Genomic DNA, 17,834 nt, shown 5'->3' with positions numbered 1-17,834 from the left:
TTCAGCATATTATTTTTGAGGCTGTGTGGCTACTTTGGTGAGGCTTGTGTCACCAGAGTGCTTCGAGAATTGTGTGACAAATGGATTTTGAAATACATAGGCAACTCTGCTCACTGTGAAAAGGTGACTCATGTGCTTCCGCTCAGTAAAAGCTTTGGGGGAAGAAAGTGAAGAACACAAATACAAAATCCACCCAAAATATGCATGCAAACATACTAAAAGTAATCTTTAACAGTGAGGTTTTGTCTGCATTAAGAATGCATACAACTTTAGCTTTAGAAAGACATTTCAAGGCCAGTATAATATTGTTAAAAACATGTTGTGCTTTAGGAAATAATTACTTTGTGTTTCATATATTAATGCTAACAAATGTGGATAAGTTTTTTTTTAAGTACCCATTTCAACAAATCTGATAATACATCTTGTGTTGATTGAAAATTCATACTTTTCTTTTCCAGAATACCAAACGTCTCCACTAACTCTTTTTTCCTCTTTAATTTGTAGATCCTAGTCAATGTGGGAAATTTCTTTACATTGGAGTCTGTCTTTGTAGCACCAAGAAAAGGAATTTACAGTTTTAATTTTCATGTAATCAAAGTCTATCAGAGCCAAACAATCCAGGTACGTTGATTCAAAAATCTACGAGAATATTTTTTGGTATTTCTTTCCCTCCTTCATTGGATAAATGGCTAGTGACTAAAAAAATAAGTATGGTAAACAGAAATTGTTTGCATGGAACAATGTTGAGTTGAAAAACATATCACATTTCTTGAAATTACCATATTAAAATATAACAGTAAGAAACTGCAAAAGTAACTAAAACTTATTGCAATAAATTCAGATGGATTTCAGTGAGATTCTTAAACCAGTGTTATATACAATATGTCAATATGGCCTGGTATGTTCATGATAAACAATTAATTCATACCTTCTGATTACATTATGCATTTTTTTGTTAATCTGTCTCAGAGATTATATCTATGAGCACAATCTCATATAATCCAGTTCAATGCAGTTAATCTGTACTCTGAAACTGTATTATATGGCAGTGTAGATCTATCCTGTGTTTGAAGTCTTCCAAAGAAGTCAAGACCACCACCTTCTAAGGTAGCCTATTGCACTGTTGAACAGCTCTTATAGTAAATATATTCTTCCTAATGTTCAGGCAGAGTCTATTTTCTTGTACTTTGACTGCACTAGTCTCTGAAAAAAAGGAGAAAACAGCTTGCTCTATTTTCTACATGACATGCCTTTAGCTATTAAAATGGAGATCATGACACCTCTCAGTCTTCCAGTCAAACATATCTAGTGCCTCCAATTCATTCCTCATAAGACATGTTTTCTAGATCTTTTCATTATCTTAGTTAGCCTTCTCTAGATGTGTTCCAGCTTGTTAATATTATTTGTACTAGTTTTGACCCCATGCTTTGATGAAAATAAAGAAAAACCTTTGGTGGTTTTTAAATGGATGTTAATGTTTTTGTTAGATATAATTTGATTGACAGGTAATGTCAATCAAGGTTGTATGTTATAATTTGGCCTTAGATGTTGGTTTATTTTGGGATTTGGCTGGTTCGTTATTGTATGTGTATCTATGGTTTTATCAAGGCCTTGCTTGTAAAGTTGTCATTATTATTATTATTATTATTATTATTATTATTATTCTGACACAAAAACACAGTATGTCACAGCAAAAGAGATCTATATGCTTATCATCATCACAATGCTGGCAGTTGTATTGTATTACATGTTGGACACTTCCCAAGTGTCTAGGACTGTGTGATGTATCAGTTAATAATGGATGCATGTTCCAAGTAGGGTGGGCTTTAACAGTTGACAGATGGTAATTTTGTCAGTGCCAATTGTGTATTATTATTATTATTATTATTATTATTATTGACACAAAAGCACAATATGCCACAGCAAACAAGATCTATATGCTGGATTTCGTATCACAAAATCACAAGTCGAACACTTCCCATGTGTCTAGGACTGTGTGATGTATTTTCGAATGCTGGGTGCAGATCCAAGTAAGATGGACTTTTGCAGTTGACAGATCCTGATTTTGTCGATGTTTAATGTTTCCAAATGCCAGCTGAGATCTTCTGGCATGGCACCCAGTGTGCTGATGACCACTGGGACCACCTGTACTGGTTTATGCCAGAGCCTTTGCAGTTTGATTTTGAGGTCTTGATAGCGGCTGAGTTTTTTCCTGTTGTTTTTCCTTAATGCGACTATCACCTGGTATGGTGAATTTAATAATCCAGACTTTTCTTCTTTTCCACAATTGTGATGTCTGGTATATTGTGTTCCAAAACTTTGTCAGTCTGGATGTGAAAGTCCCACAGTATTTTTGCGTGTTCATTTTCCACAACCTTTGTGGGTTGATGATCCCACCAATTCTTTACTGCTGGCAGGTGGTACTTGTGACATAATTTCCAGTGAATTATTTGGGCCACAGAGTTGTTTTTATTTGTAGTCCAGCTGAGGATATGATCCATGGTTTCATCAGCTTCCTTGCACAGTCTGCATTTTGGGTCATCAGCTGATTTTTCGATCCTGGCCTTAATTGCATTGGTTCTGATGGCTTGCTCCTGGGCTGTGAGAATCAGTTGTTGTTGTTGTTGTTGTTGTTGTTGTTGTTGTTGTTATTGTTATTATTATTATTATTATTATTATTATTATTATTATTATTATGGATATAGACTTCCAAAAGGAATGAGGATGCGCACTGTGGGCACAGAATGTTAGATTAGATCTTAGATCTTTGGCCTGATCCAATAGTGACCTCAAACACAATGGCCATCTTCTAAAACCATGGCATGAAAACATCAGATCAATTAGGGATTTACATTGGCCAGGGGAGAACAAACAGAAGGCTGTTTTTGTCCAGATTCCTTAGAGCACACTTTTCCTTGCATAATTGAAAGGGTGACTTGCTTCTTCTAGATTCTTGTGCTATTTAACAAAACAAAATAACGAATCATTCCAAGCCAGAAGTGTGCTTTCAAATACATCTCATTCTATTTTCTTTTTTGTGGGAGGAATTTGTGGGTTCTAGAGTGTCTCATGCAGAAAACCCATCGTGAACTCAATGCACTTGTCTATCACTGTTGTCAGAAAACACATTTTGGATAAGGAATAGAAATAATATATATTAGTATTAATTCCTGTGTCAAAACAAAATATTCCCAACAATCAGAAAAGAAACTTCATCAGAATAATAGAACAGCAAGATTCTTTCACAGTTTTTTTTACTGTATCTAAAAATCCCTGTGCAGGAAGCCTTTTTTTGTTTGCAATCAGGTTTTCTTTGAGCAAAAACCAATAGGTTTTTCTAGGCAGAATAATCCTCCCTGAATTGCTTTAGGATTTTCAAATTCAGGGAGCAAATATACCCTGTGGAGGAATATTCCTTTTCTCCCCAGGTAGGAAGTAAACTACTATGATTATTATTCATCGCCTTATGCAAGAATAGAATTGTTGAAGATTTCTAGTTTGGACTGAATCATAACCATCCAATGGAGTTAAGTGTGCAATTCATCATTGTTTTAGAAGTTTGAGTCATCAACAGAAAGTTTCTGGGAAGAAACCCAGAACTGATAAAATGACATTATTGTTCTAAGCAGAACATAGAATTAACTTACAAAATTGTCTTCCATGACATGCAACGATGACTAAAGGCCTGAATGGACTTTAAAAAAAAATCGGTTTGACAAATTCTTAGTGGATAAGTCATGACAGATAAATGGAAATTTCATGCTCAGTATCAGCATACACATGAGTATTAGGCACCTGGAATAAATAACCTGAGATTGAAGGCAATGCATTAAAAGCAGCAATGTTACCTGAAGCATATTACTCTGGGGAGCTAACAAGGGTATAACAAATTTCATTTGCAAATAATGCAATATTCATTTGAAATATTACTTTTATGTGCAACAAGCAGCATATCTTTCTTATCTTTGGGGGCCTAAAGTGATTTATTGGAGCATTTAAGAGATTCCTCCCTAGTTTCATATAATTTTCTTATTTTGATGGAATTAAAAAGCAGCAAAAAACAACAAGTCATAACAAGTAACTGATTTATGTAATATCAATGGAACTGAGGTTTGTATGCTTTCTAGAGAGTTATAGGGGAGCCCCAGTGGTGCAACGGATTAAGCCATTGAGCTGCTGAACTTGCTGACTGAAAGGTCAGCGTTTCAAATCTGGGGAGCAGGGTGAGCTCCTGCTGTTAGGTATAGCTTCTGCCAACCTAGAAGTTCGAAAACATGCAAATGTTAGTAGATCAATAGATACCACTCCAGCGGGAAGGTAACGGTGCTCCATGAAGTCATGCTGGCCACATTACCTTGGAGGGATCTATGGACAACACTGGCTCTTCAGCTTAGAAATTGAGATGAGCATCAACCCTCAGTGTTGGACACAACTAGACTTTATGTCAGGGAAAAACCTTTAACTTTATTTTAGAGAGTTATAGAATGAATTACTTTTCAAAAGGAGTTTTCCACACTTTTAAAATAAAGCAGGCAGAGCCCTGAGCCTTCTTGCCCTCTTTAACAGTTTTCTGTGTATTAGAAGCTATTTTTCAAACTAAAACCATTTCATGAAAAGAGGGGTGAAGAAATATAATGAAAAACTTTTTTAAAAAGCCACAATGGTTTATGCATTACTTCTGAATTAGACTATTGCAATAAGTCTATGTGGGACCACCCTTGAAATGTTTTGATAAGCAGCAGCTATGGCAAAATGCATCAGCCAGATTGGTGCCAGGTTTTCACTTCAAAGATCATAGTCTTGCAAAAACTACAGATTTATTTATTTATTTACTTTATTTGTATACCGCTGTTCTCAGCCCTTAGGCGATGCTTCCCATTTGCTTCCAAGCGCAATTCAAGGTGTTTGTTTTGACTTACAAAGCCCTGAAATCTTGGGACTGCCTCTTCCCACGCGAACTTGCTAGAAATTTGAGATCTACAGAGGTGGTCTAGCTGCAGATCTTTACACTTTCTGAAGTCAGATTGGTGGGTTCAAGTAACAGGACTTCCTGTGTAGCAGTTCTTTGACTGTGAATCTTCTTATTCAAGGAGGTTAGACTGTGTCCATTCCCTTTGAAAGCTTTCACAGGATAGCCAAAAGTACATACATATTTAATAAATAAATAAAAAATTATGCTAGCACTGAAAAGGCTTTGATTCTTGTACTTACCAGCTCAGTGTTGGTGGCACACTAACAAGGAGTTTGGAGCTGAACTTGATGTTTAGGTTCATGTGGATGTAGGTAGTCTTTTATCATAATTGAAAACTTTATAGTTCAAGATCAACACTATATGTCAGGTTTGGAAGCAAAGAGATGGCTAGTACATTTGAAACATAATTCATGTAAAGCGGTCTGAATATTTGGTCCCTACCAGTTTTCAGACCACTGAATTCTGGAAAACCATAGACCTCTGTGGTTTATCTAGTTGGTGACGGGACAAGAAGGTTATTGATCAGAGGCTGGCCCTCAGATGAAGTAAAAATACAGTATTATTCTCTAAGTTTTTGTATAATTTTGGCCCATTCTAAAAGATTGATCTTTCTCTCCCATGGCTTAGTTCCTGGTAATAAGAGCTTTAAGATAAAATATGTCCTTGTTTAGCTTTTGAGGTTGCATAATGTTAGAATATAGTTACCAAGCATTGATCTGAAATTGAATTTGGCTCCCATACTGAATGAAGTTTCTATCTTTGCCATAGATAAACATTTTACCTGGTCCAGCAGGAATTCTCTTATGTTGTAAAAATGCAGTGCAGTTTTCATGCCACCTTTCATTTAAATGCAATTTGCGACAGTTGGGGTCTAACTAAAATGCAGATGGCATCATGTGGTTTTGAACATTCAGACAGCACAAAATGGCACTAACTGCCTTGGTTTGTTTTGGCCCATGGCAATGAACAATGACTTCTCAGATTTGCTGATGTTTCAAGAGATGCTAAGTTGAAAAGCTTTCTAGTCACTAAAATGTCATTGTGTTCTACTGCAGAAGATTAAAAATGCCCTTTTGCTTCTATTTCTGTGTCACTACAGACTATGTATTAAATACAATGACAACATGGTCAAAGGCATAATAAATGCCAGCTGTTGTATGCTCACACTGCATTCATGCAATGGCTTCATTTGATGAACATAGCAAGGTTAACTTAGATAAGGAAGTGAGAATGTCTGGAGAAATGAACACTAAGGAAAAGTTGAGTGAGCATATTTTCATAGTAGGGTGAGAGCTACCTCCCTATGATAAGGTTCTTGACTGCTCCTGTAATTCCTGTTTGAATGCTTGTTAAATGCTTGGCTTTCTCACTATTGGCTTGAAATTCTGAGTCAAAAATAGTAGGAGACCAAAGATTCTCCATTCATGGTTTCAGGGGAGGAACTGCATCAATTACTAGAATTATATGGGGCTGAATTGCAGCAACTAAGAACCAAGAGCTCTCTATTTAAACTGCTCAGAGATGACTGATGCTAGAGCCAAGCTGCTAGATGTGACATGGAGTTCTGTCTCCTTCTGGTTAGTGTTCTTAACTATTTGCAAAGCAAAATATGGAGGCTCTGAAAGAGAGCAAAATAATATGTGTTGCATGGTGGGAGGTGGAGAAGGAGTTGATCAGTCCTTTCCAGAAATTATATTTGTTCCTCTGAAAACTTTATGGCCAAGCTAAACTATATTTTCCTACCCTTCACAAGAGAAAAGGGAGACAACGTATTTAAGGAAAAAGCTTTGAACTGAAAATGACTAGAGTTGAAAATGTTAAGTGAACTCTTCCATCCACTATTTTCCTGGTTTGCCATTAAAATGGAGCTCAGGAACTTCAGCTTCTGGGAACAAATATGGTCATCCAAAGACAGTGGTTCTCAAACTGGGGTCCCCATATGTTTTTGTCCTTCAGCTCCCAGAAATCCTAACAGCTGGTAAACTGGCTGGGATTTCAAGGAGTTGTAGGTTAAAAACACCTGGGGACCCCAGGTTAAGAACCACTGTCCTAAGGCCTGTTTGAGATTCTCCAACTGGTGGTTTCTTGTTCTTTCTACAAGAAATTTCCCCTTCTGAATAAATGAAATATCTCTCCTAAGTCAGCTGAGGGTGACTTTAAAAATTTGAAGACATTGCTACCAATCCAAAAGAAAACATTAACTTTGAGCAAAACTACCCTTTTGACAATTTTTGATATTCAATCCAGTAATGTTGCATGATGACTGTCTAGCCATTAAGAGGGCTGATGGTTTCCACAATAGCAGTACTGTATTTTGATATTTTAAAGCCCTTTTCACGCTGAGAAAAAAGTGTCCTAGGACACTTCAGCCCCAGTTCACCCATGGAGTCCCATGCCACCCATCAGACAATGTATGGTTACTTGCAGTGGGACTTTGTGGGTGACCTGGGGCAGCAGCGTACCATGGAAGGACACTGCCACAGCCAAAAGGAAAGCGTCCCTGTGTTCCATAAGGAACAATGGGCCTACTGTGGGCATCAGCTGCATGGTGACACTTCCCATATGTGATGAGGAATGTGTAGCTGCTGGCCAGGGTGCCGAAATTGCCTTACTGCTACCCCAATGATGCCCAGATTCACCACAGAGGTTGGCAAATCACTACACTGGACCTCATCCATGTGATGAGGCCCCTGGTCTGAATGTAAAATGAGTTAATCAAAGTGCTGTCAAAGAGAATTATCCCTTGTCGTTCCTTTTACCTCCTCATGAATAGCTTTGTTGAGGGAGAATGATTTTGAACAGAAATTCAACTAGAGAAGAAAAGGTCAACTCTCCTCTTTCCACACATTGTCATGAACAAAATATAGTGCATTCTGGAGAAAATCCTCACCCTGCCATTGCTTCTTTAAAAAAGAAAGCAATTAAAGATAGTAAATCCAGCATGGTGCAATGGTTTAATTTGGACTACTATTTATTTATTATTTATTTAAAACTTTTATACCCCGGTCTTCTCAACCTCCGCAGAGGGACTCAGGCCGGCTAACAGCAGAAAATCAGTACACAAATACAACTAAAAACATAATCACATCAAATAAGTTAGATTTTGACTAGGACTTTGGGAGATCAGGTCCAAATCTCTGCTTGGCCACTGAAACCCTCTGGGTGACCTTGATCAGATCACATTCTCTCAGCCTCAGAGGAAGGCAAAGGCAAACCTCCTCTGAACAAATGTTGCCAGCCACCCCCATGGTAAGTTTGCCTTAGATTTGCCATGTCAGAAATTACTTGAAGGCAGACAATACCAACAACAGCATACATAGTTGCTAATGATGCAGTTTGTAATCATTTGTAATATGGCCCTAAAACAATAAAATTCTTGTCTAGGTTATTAACTGGCATGTCCTTTTAATTCTTCCATGATATCTTTCTTCTATGATGACACTCATGCCATACAGGTGATACATTTTGTCTGTTTAATCTGAACCTGGGCCATCAGGGTTGGTGAGTCTACTTTGGGCATAGGGTTTTGACAATTTAGGTAACTTTTTTCAAGTATAGGCAGTCCCCACAGTATAAACAAGACAGGTTATGTAAGTTAGTTCTTCTGTTGAATTTGTATGTAAGTAAGAACAAGTACATTTTGAAGTGTAACTCCAGACACACACCATAGGGAAGGATTAACACCTCTATGGTGTTTTGTTTTGCTGTCTGTGCCCTTGTCCAGAAGATTTCACCTCACTTTCTGTCCCTGTGATAATTAGATTTTGAAAGATTTGGCTTATGGAAACAAGGATTGGAGATAAAGCTTCAGTGGAGATATTTTTTTCCCCATGATAACTCTTTCAGGAGTGAATTTCCCTTCTGAGGGGTAGATTTCTTTCACTCCCCGTTGTCTCGCCTCTGTTCTTAGCAATGAATCTTTTCTAAGTCAGATAGTTTTAAAATCGGTGACTGCCTGCACAGACTAACTTTGATATTGGATTTACTACTCAATTGAAAGGGAAATCTCTACCTGCTATTGATTTTCAGAAATAATGCACTGCAAAAACCAGTATGAGTGGAATTCATTAATTTTCTATTGGTTGTGGAGTTCTTTTTCTTATTATAGTCCAGAAACAAGCATACAGGTAGATTAGGAAAACAAAAGTTGACGACATGGGCAAATGGTAGAGAAATCTGTGGAAACTTATGTGGAATTCTGAATATATTCTTTGCATTCTTGGGATTTTGTATGTATGTAATATACTGAACTTCATAATGATTTGCTTTTTAATTAAAACATTGATGGTCCGCTATCCATCTGGAAGATCACCCAATGTAATTTACAGTGAAAAAAAACAAGAAAACAAAAGAGCACTGCACTTGTTGTTTACCAACATGACATTGAAAGTGAAGGAGATAAGGAGTGAAAAGAAAATCCTCATAACCCAGGCACTTAATGTCATATGGATTGTAAAATGACCTTTGTGATTAAAATAGGTCTTATCAGGTCTTTGAAAAAGAAATTATGGCCCAACTTTCATTGAGGTATGGTAATGAAGCTGAAGTATGCACCTACTGCTTATCTCTCCTTACACTTCAGTCAAGGCATGAAGTTTGTCAAAAGACACTTTCACATCTTCAGGGATGTTATGGCTCTTCTTCATAGAATTCTCTGAAGAGAAAGGAGGGTCCAAGCCTAGCTGAAAAGTAGAGATGGCAGATCTTTGCCATTAATGACCTCCTCACATTGGGGGCATAGAGGGGACAGGGGAGGGTATTTTGGCACCCTTTTCTCCCCTCATCAGATGGCAGAAAGGGTGGCAAAGCATGTTGCCATGCTGCCCTTTCTGCCGTCACACAGCAAAAAAAAAAAAAAAAGGGGGGGGTGTGCCGGTAGCTCTGTTGGACCTATCCAAATGACACCTGCCTCCCCATAGTGGAGTAATGTGGACGCACTTTGGGAGGAATGTGGGTGGGGCCTGCCCTATGTCATGTGATGGCACATGGCAGTCCCTGTCCTTGCCACAATTAAAAGTGGCAAAATGTGTTAAAAATGCTCTGTGTGAAGAGATCCTTAATGTGTTTTGTTATGACAGTTGTTTCTTATCATTTGGTCTTCAATTCTCAGAATTTTTGACCTTGATAGCTGGAGCTTCTGAGAGCCGAAAATTTAACATCTGGAGTCCCAAAGTTTGAGAACCAAATTCCATGACAAGGCTGTGAGAGTTTATGGTCTCAATGAAGGCCATTATCCTTTCACAGATAGTTCAGATGAGGTCATGTGTCTCTTCATCTTCTGCAGTCAAGAGAGATACAAGCAATTCAACAAATTATAGAGTTGGAGGGGACCTAAGAGGACTTCTAATTCAACTTCTTACCAGATTCTGTAATGTAGGAGACAGCAGCAGCATCTGTGCCAAATGGCAGTCTATTTTGTCCCACTTATTGTCATCTTTGTCATCTAACAGACCTATTACTTGTCTGTCTGGGTTCCTGCTTCTGATGTGTTGTTTTTATCTTGACATTAGCTGATATACCTTAGTGTATTTTTCACTATTGGGTTGCCTGAGTTTGTGCGTTTTTTACATTCTCCATCAGGAAAGACTTACATTCTTGCCTTTTACATCTCACTGTTATATATAAACAAATCAACATATTTGGGCCTTTTTGTGTGGCTTTCCTAATCTGTTGTGTACATTGTATTTGAAGGTCACACTCCCTAGAGGGTTTGGCTATATATTTTATTTTATTTCTTATTAAATTTTAAATAAATAAACAAACAAACAAACAAATAAATGTAATTTAAGCATTAAATATGACTCTGTTAGACCTGGGTATTTTTCCAATCCCATAAGATGTTGGTTGCTGCTATCACTATTTCCAAAAGTTCAATGATGTTTAAGCTTTGTATGAGACCAGGAACTCATTCCATCACCACTCAGTTCCTTGCTATCAGCTTCTGTCAGTGCAATTTTAAGACATATCTAATCATTTGTAGGTCTTTTTGAGTTCATTGCTCCTTAGTAAAAGAGGTCACAATATAGCCTAAGTAGGTCATCCCATAGTTCTGAAAATCCTGGACCAACCTCCAACTTCAGAGAAGAATAGCTAATTTCAGATGTCTCCACCAGCTCCTTCTTAGCCTCTGCAGATGTTTCCAAAATCATGATTAGGGTGGGGTAGAGAGCTGTGGGTGGAGACAGTGAGGATATTTGTGACTACTCCAGTTTACTAGAACCTGACTGGCCACTATCACCCAGAGGACCTTTTCATCAGCTGCCCCAAGACTGTGGAATGACCTATTGGAATAGCTCCAACAGCTAATTGAGCTGTCAGAATTAAAAGGCCATCTAAAGGCCTACCTCTTCTGGCAGGCCTACCCAGCCCATTTTAATGATAAATTTTAAACTCATGTCCTGTGTTTTAATCTTTGTTCTGGCATTTCAATCTGTATTTTGTAGAAATATGTTTTAATATGTGTATTTTATAAAATGTTTAAGATTATGCATTTTAGTGATTTTTAACCTGCCTCAAGCCACAAGGAGAGGCAGGTAAGAAATAGTAATAATAATAATAATAATAATAATAATAATAATAATAATAATTTGGTCCCCTGAGTCTACATGGACCAGCTGAACAGGGATGGAGGAAGTAGGACTGTGGGTCATCTGTAGGCCTTGTAGCTCACTTTGATGACTCTCAAAGCTCCTTGGTGATCCTCCAAAGCTCCATGGACTTTAAAAAAATTGACTTGGGGGTGATATTTTACCTGAAAGTGCCCCAAAGTAAAACTATTTACTGATTCAGCAGTTTCACTTTGCTGTTTGGCAGAACCCACAGTCACTCCCCAGCCTAAAGTAATAAGCAGAAGTGATGTGGAGTTACATCCATTGCACCAGAAATGGCTAGTGTGGCCCATATGGATCTGTGTTGGTAAGAACAACAACAACAACAACAACAACAATAACAGAATTCATGACTCACCTCTCCCTGAGACTCGAGATGGGATATGACATCATTAAAATATGAGAGAAAACACTATTAAAAGACATTCAACAAGATATATAGTTAAAATGCAAATTAGAATCCACTAATAAAATCCAGAGTAAAATTTACAACCTAAAATTGAATGGATAGGCCTGCCAGAAGATGTGGGTCTTCAATTGTGTACAATTGCATGGTATAAATTGCTTCTGGCATAGTTCCCACCCCTGATTCATAATAATGACAGAGCTGGTCTAAGTAAATTCCCTCCCATTTTATTTCCATTTGAAAAAGGAATTCCCAGTATAAGGTCAAGGGGAAAACATGTGGAAGATTAAAATTAATTTACCCACATTTCTACCCACTGAAGAGCTCAGAAGAGTTTGATTAGATTAGATGTTTTGATTTTAGAATCCTCTGTTGGATTCTGTACACATTGCTGTTTTAAGTATGGTAAGATATAATGATTCCACTGCAGCCAAAGAAGCTTTTGCAGCTTTTGTTTTCCAAATGATTTGGACTTCAGCTCTCAGAAGCCCACCCAACGTTGTCAAAAATAAGGGATCGTGAGAGTTTGCATGTGAAATATCTGCAAGGTCATATGTTATCCTCCTTGGATCTGAAATATTGCGACATATAAACCATTTGAGAGTGGACTGTTTATTTGCTTGCAGAATATGGTGCAAATTTTCATTTAGTAGTACACATTCAACTTTATCTTTTTTCCTGATTCCTAAACACAAGATGCTTTAAGGGTCATCTTCCACAATAATATCAATTTGTAGCAGCTTGGTAGGGTCGCAAGCCAGGGCCTTTAGATCATCTATTATTTGATCTTTTAAAATAGGGATCCAAAAGACTTTATGTTGGGATTGAGGTTTTAAAGAGAAGCTGAATGTTCATTGATTGGGGGTGGGGGATGTTTCAGTGGTAGTTCCCTGCACTGGTGGTCTGGTCTAGATGATTATTGGGATCCTTTCCAACTCAATAGTTCATTGATTCTGTTATACCAGGCAAAGCTGCATTCCGCTACACTAGAGTGACAGTCCTACTCCTCTGTATCAAATTTTATTCTGTCTTTTGGGATCCCTATGAGCATTTTGAAAAAGGCTGACAATGTGTACCTATCATTGCATTGTACTAGACCCAGAGGTATCTGTGCCTGTTCCTTTCAAAATGTAAAGGTTTTAGATTCTATGTCTTTCTACTTCTAGAACAGGATAATATGGCTTTCCAGATGTTGTCAGATCACTACTGTCATCATTACCAGATGGTATAGCTAGTTGTTCAGGTGATGGAAGCTGCAAGTCAATAAAGCATCATATATTCCTCAGTGCTGCTGTAGAATAGCTTATTCTTGCCTTGCTGTTACTTGTATCCCATTGGTTTCTTCTGATTCAGTTTTCAGAAAAATATCTATCTTGGCCAGAATCCAGGTGATTTACACTTGTGTAATCTCTGATTGTATAATCTAAGCATTTTTGGAGGCAACCGTTCGAATGCACGATTTCTGTTGGAAATAAGGGCTGATCTATAAAGGGCTTATGTAGTTGGACTACAACTCCCCAAATCTCCAGAGATTTGGAGAGCTGTGGTCCAAAATGTAATTTTCCCAACTTCCGGCATTTGCCTAAGAGTTTATGGTTATAGAATTACCGACCTCTTGGTGGTTGTTAAGTGTTATGTTTTAATTGAGACAATAAAGGCTGAATTCTCACTAAAAGCAAAAATGGTTAAATTGAATTATAGATCCCAGAATTCCACAGGAGGAGGCCATTATTGTTAAAATGATATTATACTGCTGTAATTGTGCCATGTGAATACACACCATGACTGTAAGAATCTGGATAACAGGCCTTATGAATATTCATGTGCTCTAGGAATGTTTAGTGTGGGGAAGGGAAAACTGAAAGAATATATGAGAGCTATCTTTATATGTTTTGAGGTCTGTCATGTGAGAACAGAGCAAGCTTGTTTTCTATTGCTATAGAAAGTAGAGCTCAAACCAAAGAATTATGCCTACAAGAAGGAGATTTCAATTTAAAATTAGGAAGAACTTTCTGATGATAAGATCCATTTTACAGTGGACAGAACAAAAACTCGTCTTAAAAGGTGATGATGAGTCTTCTTTACTGGAAGTTCTCAAACTGAGGTTGGATGGCCATTTGTCAGGGATACTTTAAAAGTAGATTGACTGTATTGGTGAGAGATTTAACCAAATAAGCCCAGGATGTTCCTTCCAATGTGACAATTGTATGATTCAGATGAAATAGAATTGAAGAATGGTTAAGTGAGGCCTGCAGATATGACTCTATCATATATGAAACATAAGAGACAGAGTACAATATCTCTCATTACCTCAATTTATTTTATTCATACGCCAACGTATACCATCATTTCAATAGACTTACAAAATGCAAGATAGCTCATATCAATTAAAACTACACTTTTTTTTTTAAAAAAGAAACAAGTTTATCCACAAATCAATCACAAAAATCAAAGTATTAATAACAAGATCTGCAAACTGAACAAAAATATGTTGTGTTGAACAAAAAGACAATTTTCCCTTAGAAGAAATTCACTCTTAAAAACTGATAGGAAAAACTAAAATCTTTGCAAACATTTTCTAGAGAATTTTAAAATGACATGTCACAATGATGTCAGTTAACCCAATAATCTATGACTCACATTATGCTCAATTGATGAGAAGCCATATGAAATATGTATGCTTAAACACAAACTTATGATATTGCATTGGCCACCTGTTAAAGGCATCATCTTCTCAAACAAAAAGTCTATGATTCCAGTAGAGTCAATACTTCTCAACTTTGTGTGGATTAAAAAGCGTTTTGAAGTCTATCATTATCTGGAAGAACATCACCTATTGTTTCAAAAGGCTGTTGTGAACTTCAGTCCTTAACTAAGTATTGTAGCCTGTCAGGGGCCTTATGCACCCTTGTTTTCCCATTTTTTTCTACAGCTCCAGAGCTGAATGGGATAAGATATTTTTGAAGATACAGGTAGATTTCCATACATGGTTTGCCTTATCTGTTGGCTGTGCTAGGTTTGATAGATCACATTTCATGCAGGCTAGGGACTCTATCAACATTAGGAAAATTTGGATCTTCCAGACTGTCTAAATTGTTCATAGAAGAGTACTACCAAATCAGTAATTTTCATTTTTTATGTTAACAACCCCCCCCCCCCTTCTAGCAGAGACCATTAAACTGGAATGATTGATAGAGATTTAGAGTTTCACTTTCATTCATTCAGGAATGCCCTTAAATGGACATATATATAGTCAAAAACATAAAGCAAAATGGGATCTTGGTATTCACATTCTTATACTGTGCTGTTGGGCAAGTAGACCTTGCTGAGTACAATTGCTGAGTACAACTGAAGAAAGCTCAATGCATCTTCCCTGCCTAACTCAAGAAAATTGGTAGTATAGATTGGAAGAATCTGGAAGTATGACTCCCTATCCCTTTGAAATATATTTGTCTACCCTTTTTTTGATCTAACATGTAAATATAGGGCTTAAAGCATGACTATTACACATCAATAGTGCACCACTAACTTATAAAGCATTGAGTGTCTGTTCTTGGGGGGGGGGCAGATTAACTCTGACAAGTTGCTGAAGTATTGCTTCTCTGGTAAATCTTAGAAATCCTCCAAGTTAAACTAGAATAATACAGGAGAGGCCAACACATGGATGGTACCAAAAGGATGTCAAAACCTGTTGTTGATGGAGAGCGTGGAAAATTTCCTTTCTTAGATTACAACTTCAAGAATGCCTGAGTCAACAGCTCTGACTTTCTTGCCATTGACAGAATCCTGGGAGGTGTCACCAAACCCAGTATATTTTCTAAATTTTGGGTAGCTTGTAGACAAATTCATTTTTGTGCTGTCTCTCTTTATTCCAAATGGAAGGAACTGTATTTTTATCACTACTATTTTTTAAAGTAAAACTGTTGAAAGAGTGGCAAACAGTCCACAGTCCCCAGGCACCAGGAGACTTCTAAGAGATCTAAATTCATTCATGTCATATGGTTCTTTGTTAACATGAGTTTTTTCAGTACTTTTCTTTTTTCAGGTTAACCTGATGCTAAATGGAAAACCAGTCATTTCTGCTTTTGCTGGGGACAAAGATGTCACTCGTGAAGCAGCCACAAATGGAGTCCTACTTTATCTAGACAAGGAAGACAAGGTTTACCTGAAACTGGAGAAAGGTAATCTGGTTGGTGGATGGCAGTACTCTACATTTTCTGGCTTCCTGGTTTTCCCCCTGTAAGGTCAGTTTTCCTGTGGCATTCACCCAGGTGTGGACCAGTCATTACTTCTGTTCTTTGAAGATCATCTTCTCATCCTTCGGATTGATGTTTTCTTTCTTGGTTTCTCATGGGTGAATATGGATTCTATTGTCCAACATTTGACCCTATCCAAACTCCTCTAGGATTGCACCAACGTTTGTGTGTTTGGATTAAGACTTAAAGCAGACAATAAATATCTATGCTTGATGTTACAGAATAAAGCTGCCTGCAAGATTTATTCCGAGTTCCCTTACTGGACTTGTTGGATTTTTGGGAGATGTGGATAATTATTACCTCCCCCTACCCTGATTATATTTTTTAAAAGACTGGCAACCAGGTCTATAATTTAAGAAGCTTTGAGTTCTGTCTTCAATCAAGATTAATACATAGCTGCCAAAGAACTATTCATTGATCTATTAGTTATATGATGTCTTTGTTTCCCTCACTCTAAAAATTAACATAAATTCATTCCATTCAGTTGGAGAGGAATAGATAATAGTTATTGATAAAGGTTTGGATTCATTACTCTTCTTTGTAGAGTCTATTGAGTGAATCGTTTAGAAGTTCTCCTTCAGCTAGTTAATAGCAAAAGAAAACCACCCTATTGAAAGTCTGTGGGCCGTGGCTGGATGTTATTTGCACACTGAACAAATTTATATTCTACATAAAGTATTTTCTAGTAATGAGAAGAGATTATCGTGGTAAGGAAAAATTGTTTACCAGGGTTAAATGGGATCGTTTTGGCAAACCTCGGTGGAATGGCTTTGCTCCATAGAAAAAATTATGCTTGTTCTTTACCTTTAATTAACATGATTGATAATAACGACTTTGTTGAAAAAACTCAAAGGGATTCATTCCTTAGACACGGCTAATTCATTAGTCAGAGATGGAAATTCTGCCCTCCTGTTTTTAATTATGTCTGTTTCTCCAGCCTTCTGTTGTGTGTGAGGTGTCATCTGGTTTTGCCTTAACTCCACAAAATGTATATAAAGAAGGTAGATATCGTGGGCTTTATCCAGACCAAGTTAAGCACTATACAGTGCAATCCTATGCATGTGTACTCAGAAGCAAGTCCTTCTGAGTTCGATGGGTCTTTCTTCCAGGCATTGTGTGTATAGGATTGCAATCCTAAAGTCCTACTGATTTCAGCAAAAAAAAAAAATCACTGATATCGGTTGGATATAGGTGGGGTAACTTTTGACAGACAGCGTCTCATCTGTTTAGCAAATATTCAGCCAAAATAGCCAGTACCTAAACTTGGTGCAATATCTTTTCTGTCTTTTTGTAAAGGCCATATGAAATCATAAATTTATTTATTATGTTGCTGTTACAGAATAAAAGATAATATATGTTAGTGTATTTCTTAACCTCTGGTGATCTGAAAAAAGCAAGATGTTTTTCCCTTTAATGAAGTGCTATCAACTAGCAACTTATTATTTTATGCAAGGTTAAAGAACACTCCTAGAAAAAAATGTATTTTCTCTGCTCTTCTCTCTCAATGTCCAGAGAAACATCCGCATGCAAAAATCACCACTAGTTCCTTTGTGTTTTGATGGAATATTTAAAAACCCACACACATTTTCAGA

At 37.3% G+C, this 17,834-nt stretch overlaps 1 protein-coding gene across 1 annotated transcript in view; it reads left to right on the top strand.

The window, feature by feature from the left end:
• CBLN4 (cerebellin 4 precursor) overlaps window positions 1-17,607 on the top strand; it is a 29,021-nt gene extending 11,414 nt beyond the window's left edge. The window contains exons 2-3 of the mRNA XM_060772079.2: window positions 505-621; window positions 16,032-17,607. Of these exons, the coding sequence (XP_060628062.1) occupies window positions 505-621; window positions 16,032-16,229 (315 nt within the window). The 3' untranslated portion in view covers window positions 16,230-17,607. The remainder of the gene's footprint in view (window positions 1-504; window positions 622-16,031) is intronic.
• Window positions 17,608-17,834: the final 227 nt, after the last annotated feature.

Source organism: Anolis sagrei, chromosome 4 (genome assembly GCF_037176765.1).
Source record: "Anolis sagrei isolate rAnoSag1 chromosome 4, rAnoSag1.mat, whole genome shotgun sequence".
Classification (NCBI taxonomy): Eukaryota; Metazoa; Chordata; class Lepidosauria; order Squamata; family Dactyloidae; genus Anolis; species Anolis sagrei.
Note: the sequence above shows the minus strand (reverse complement) of the source record. Positions and strands in the feature narration are given on the sequence as shown.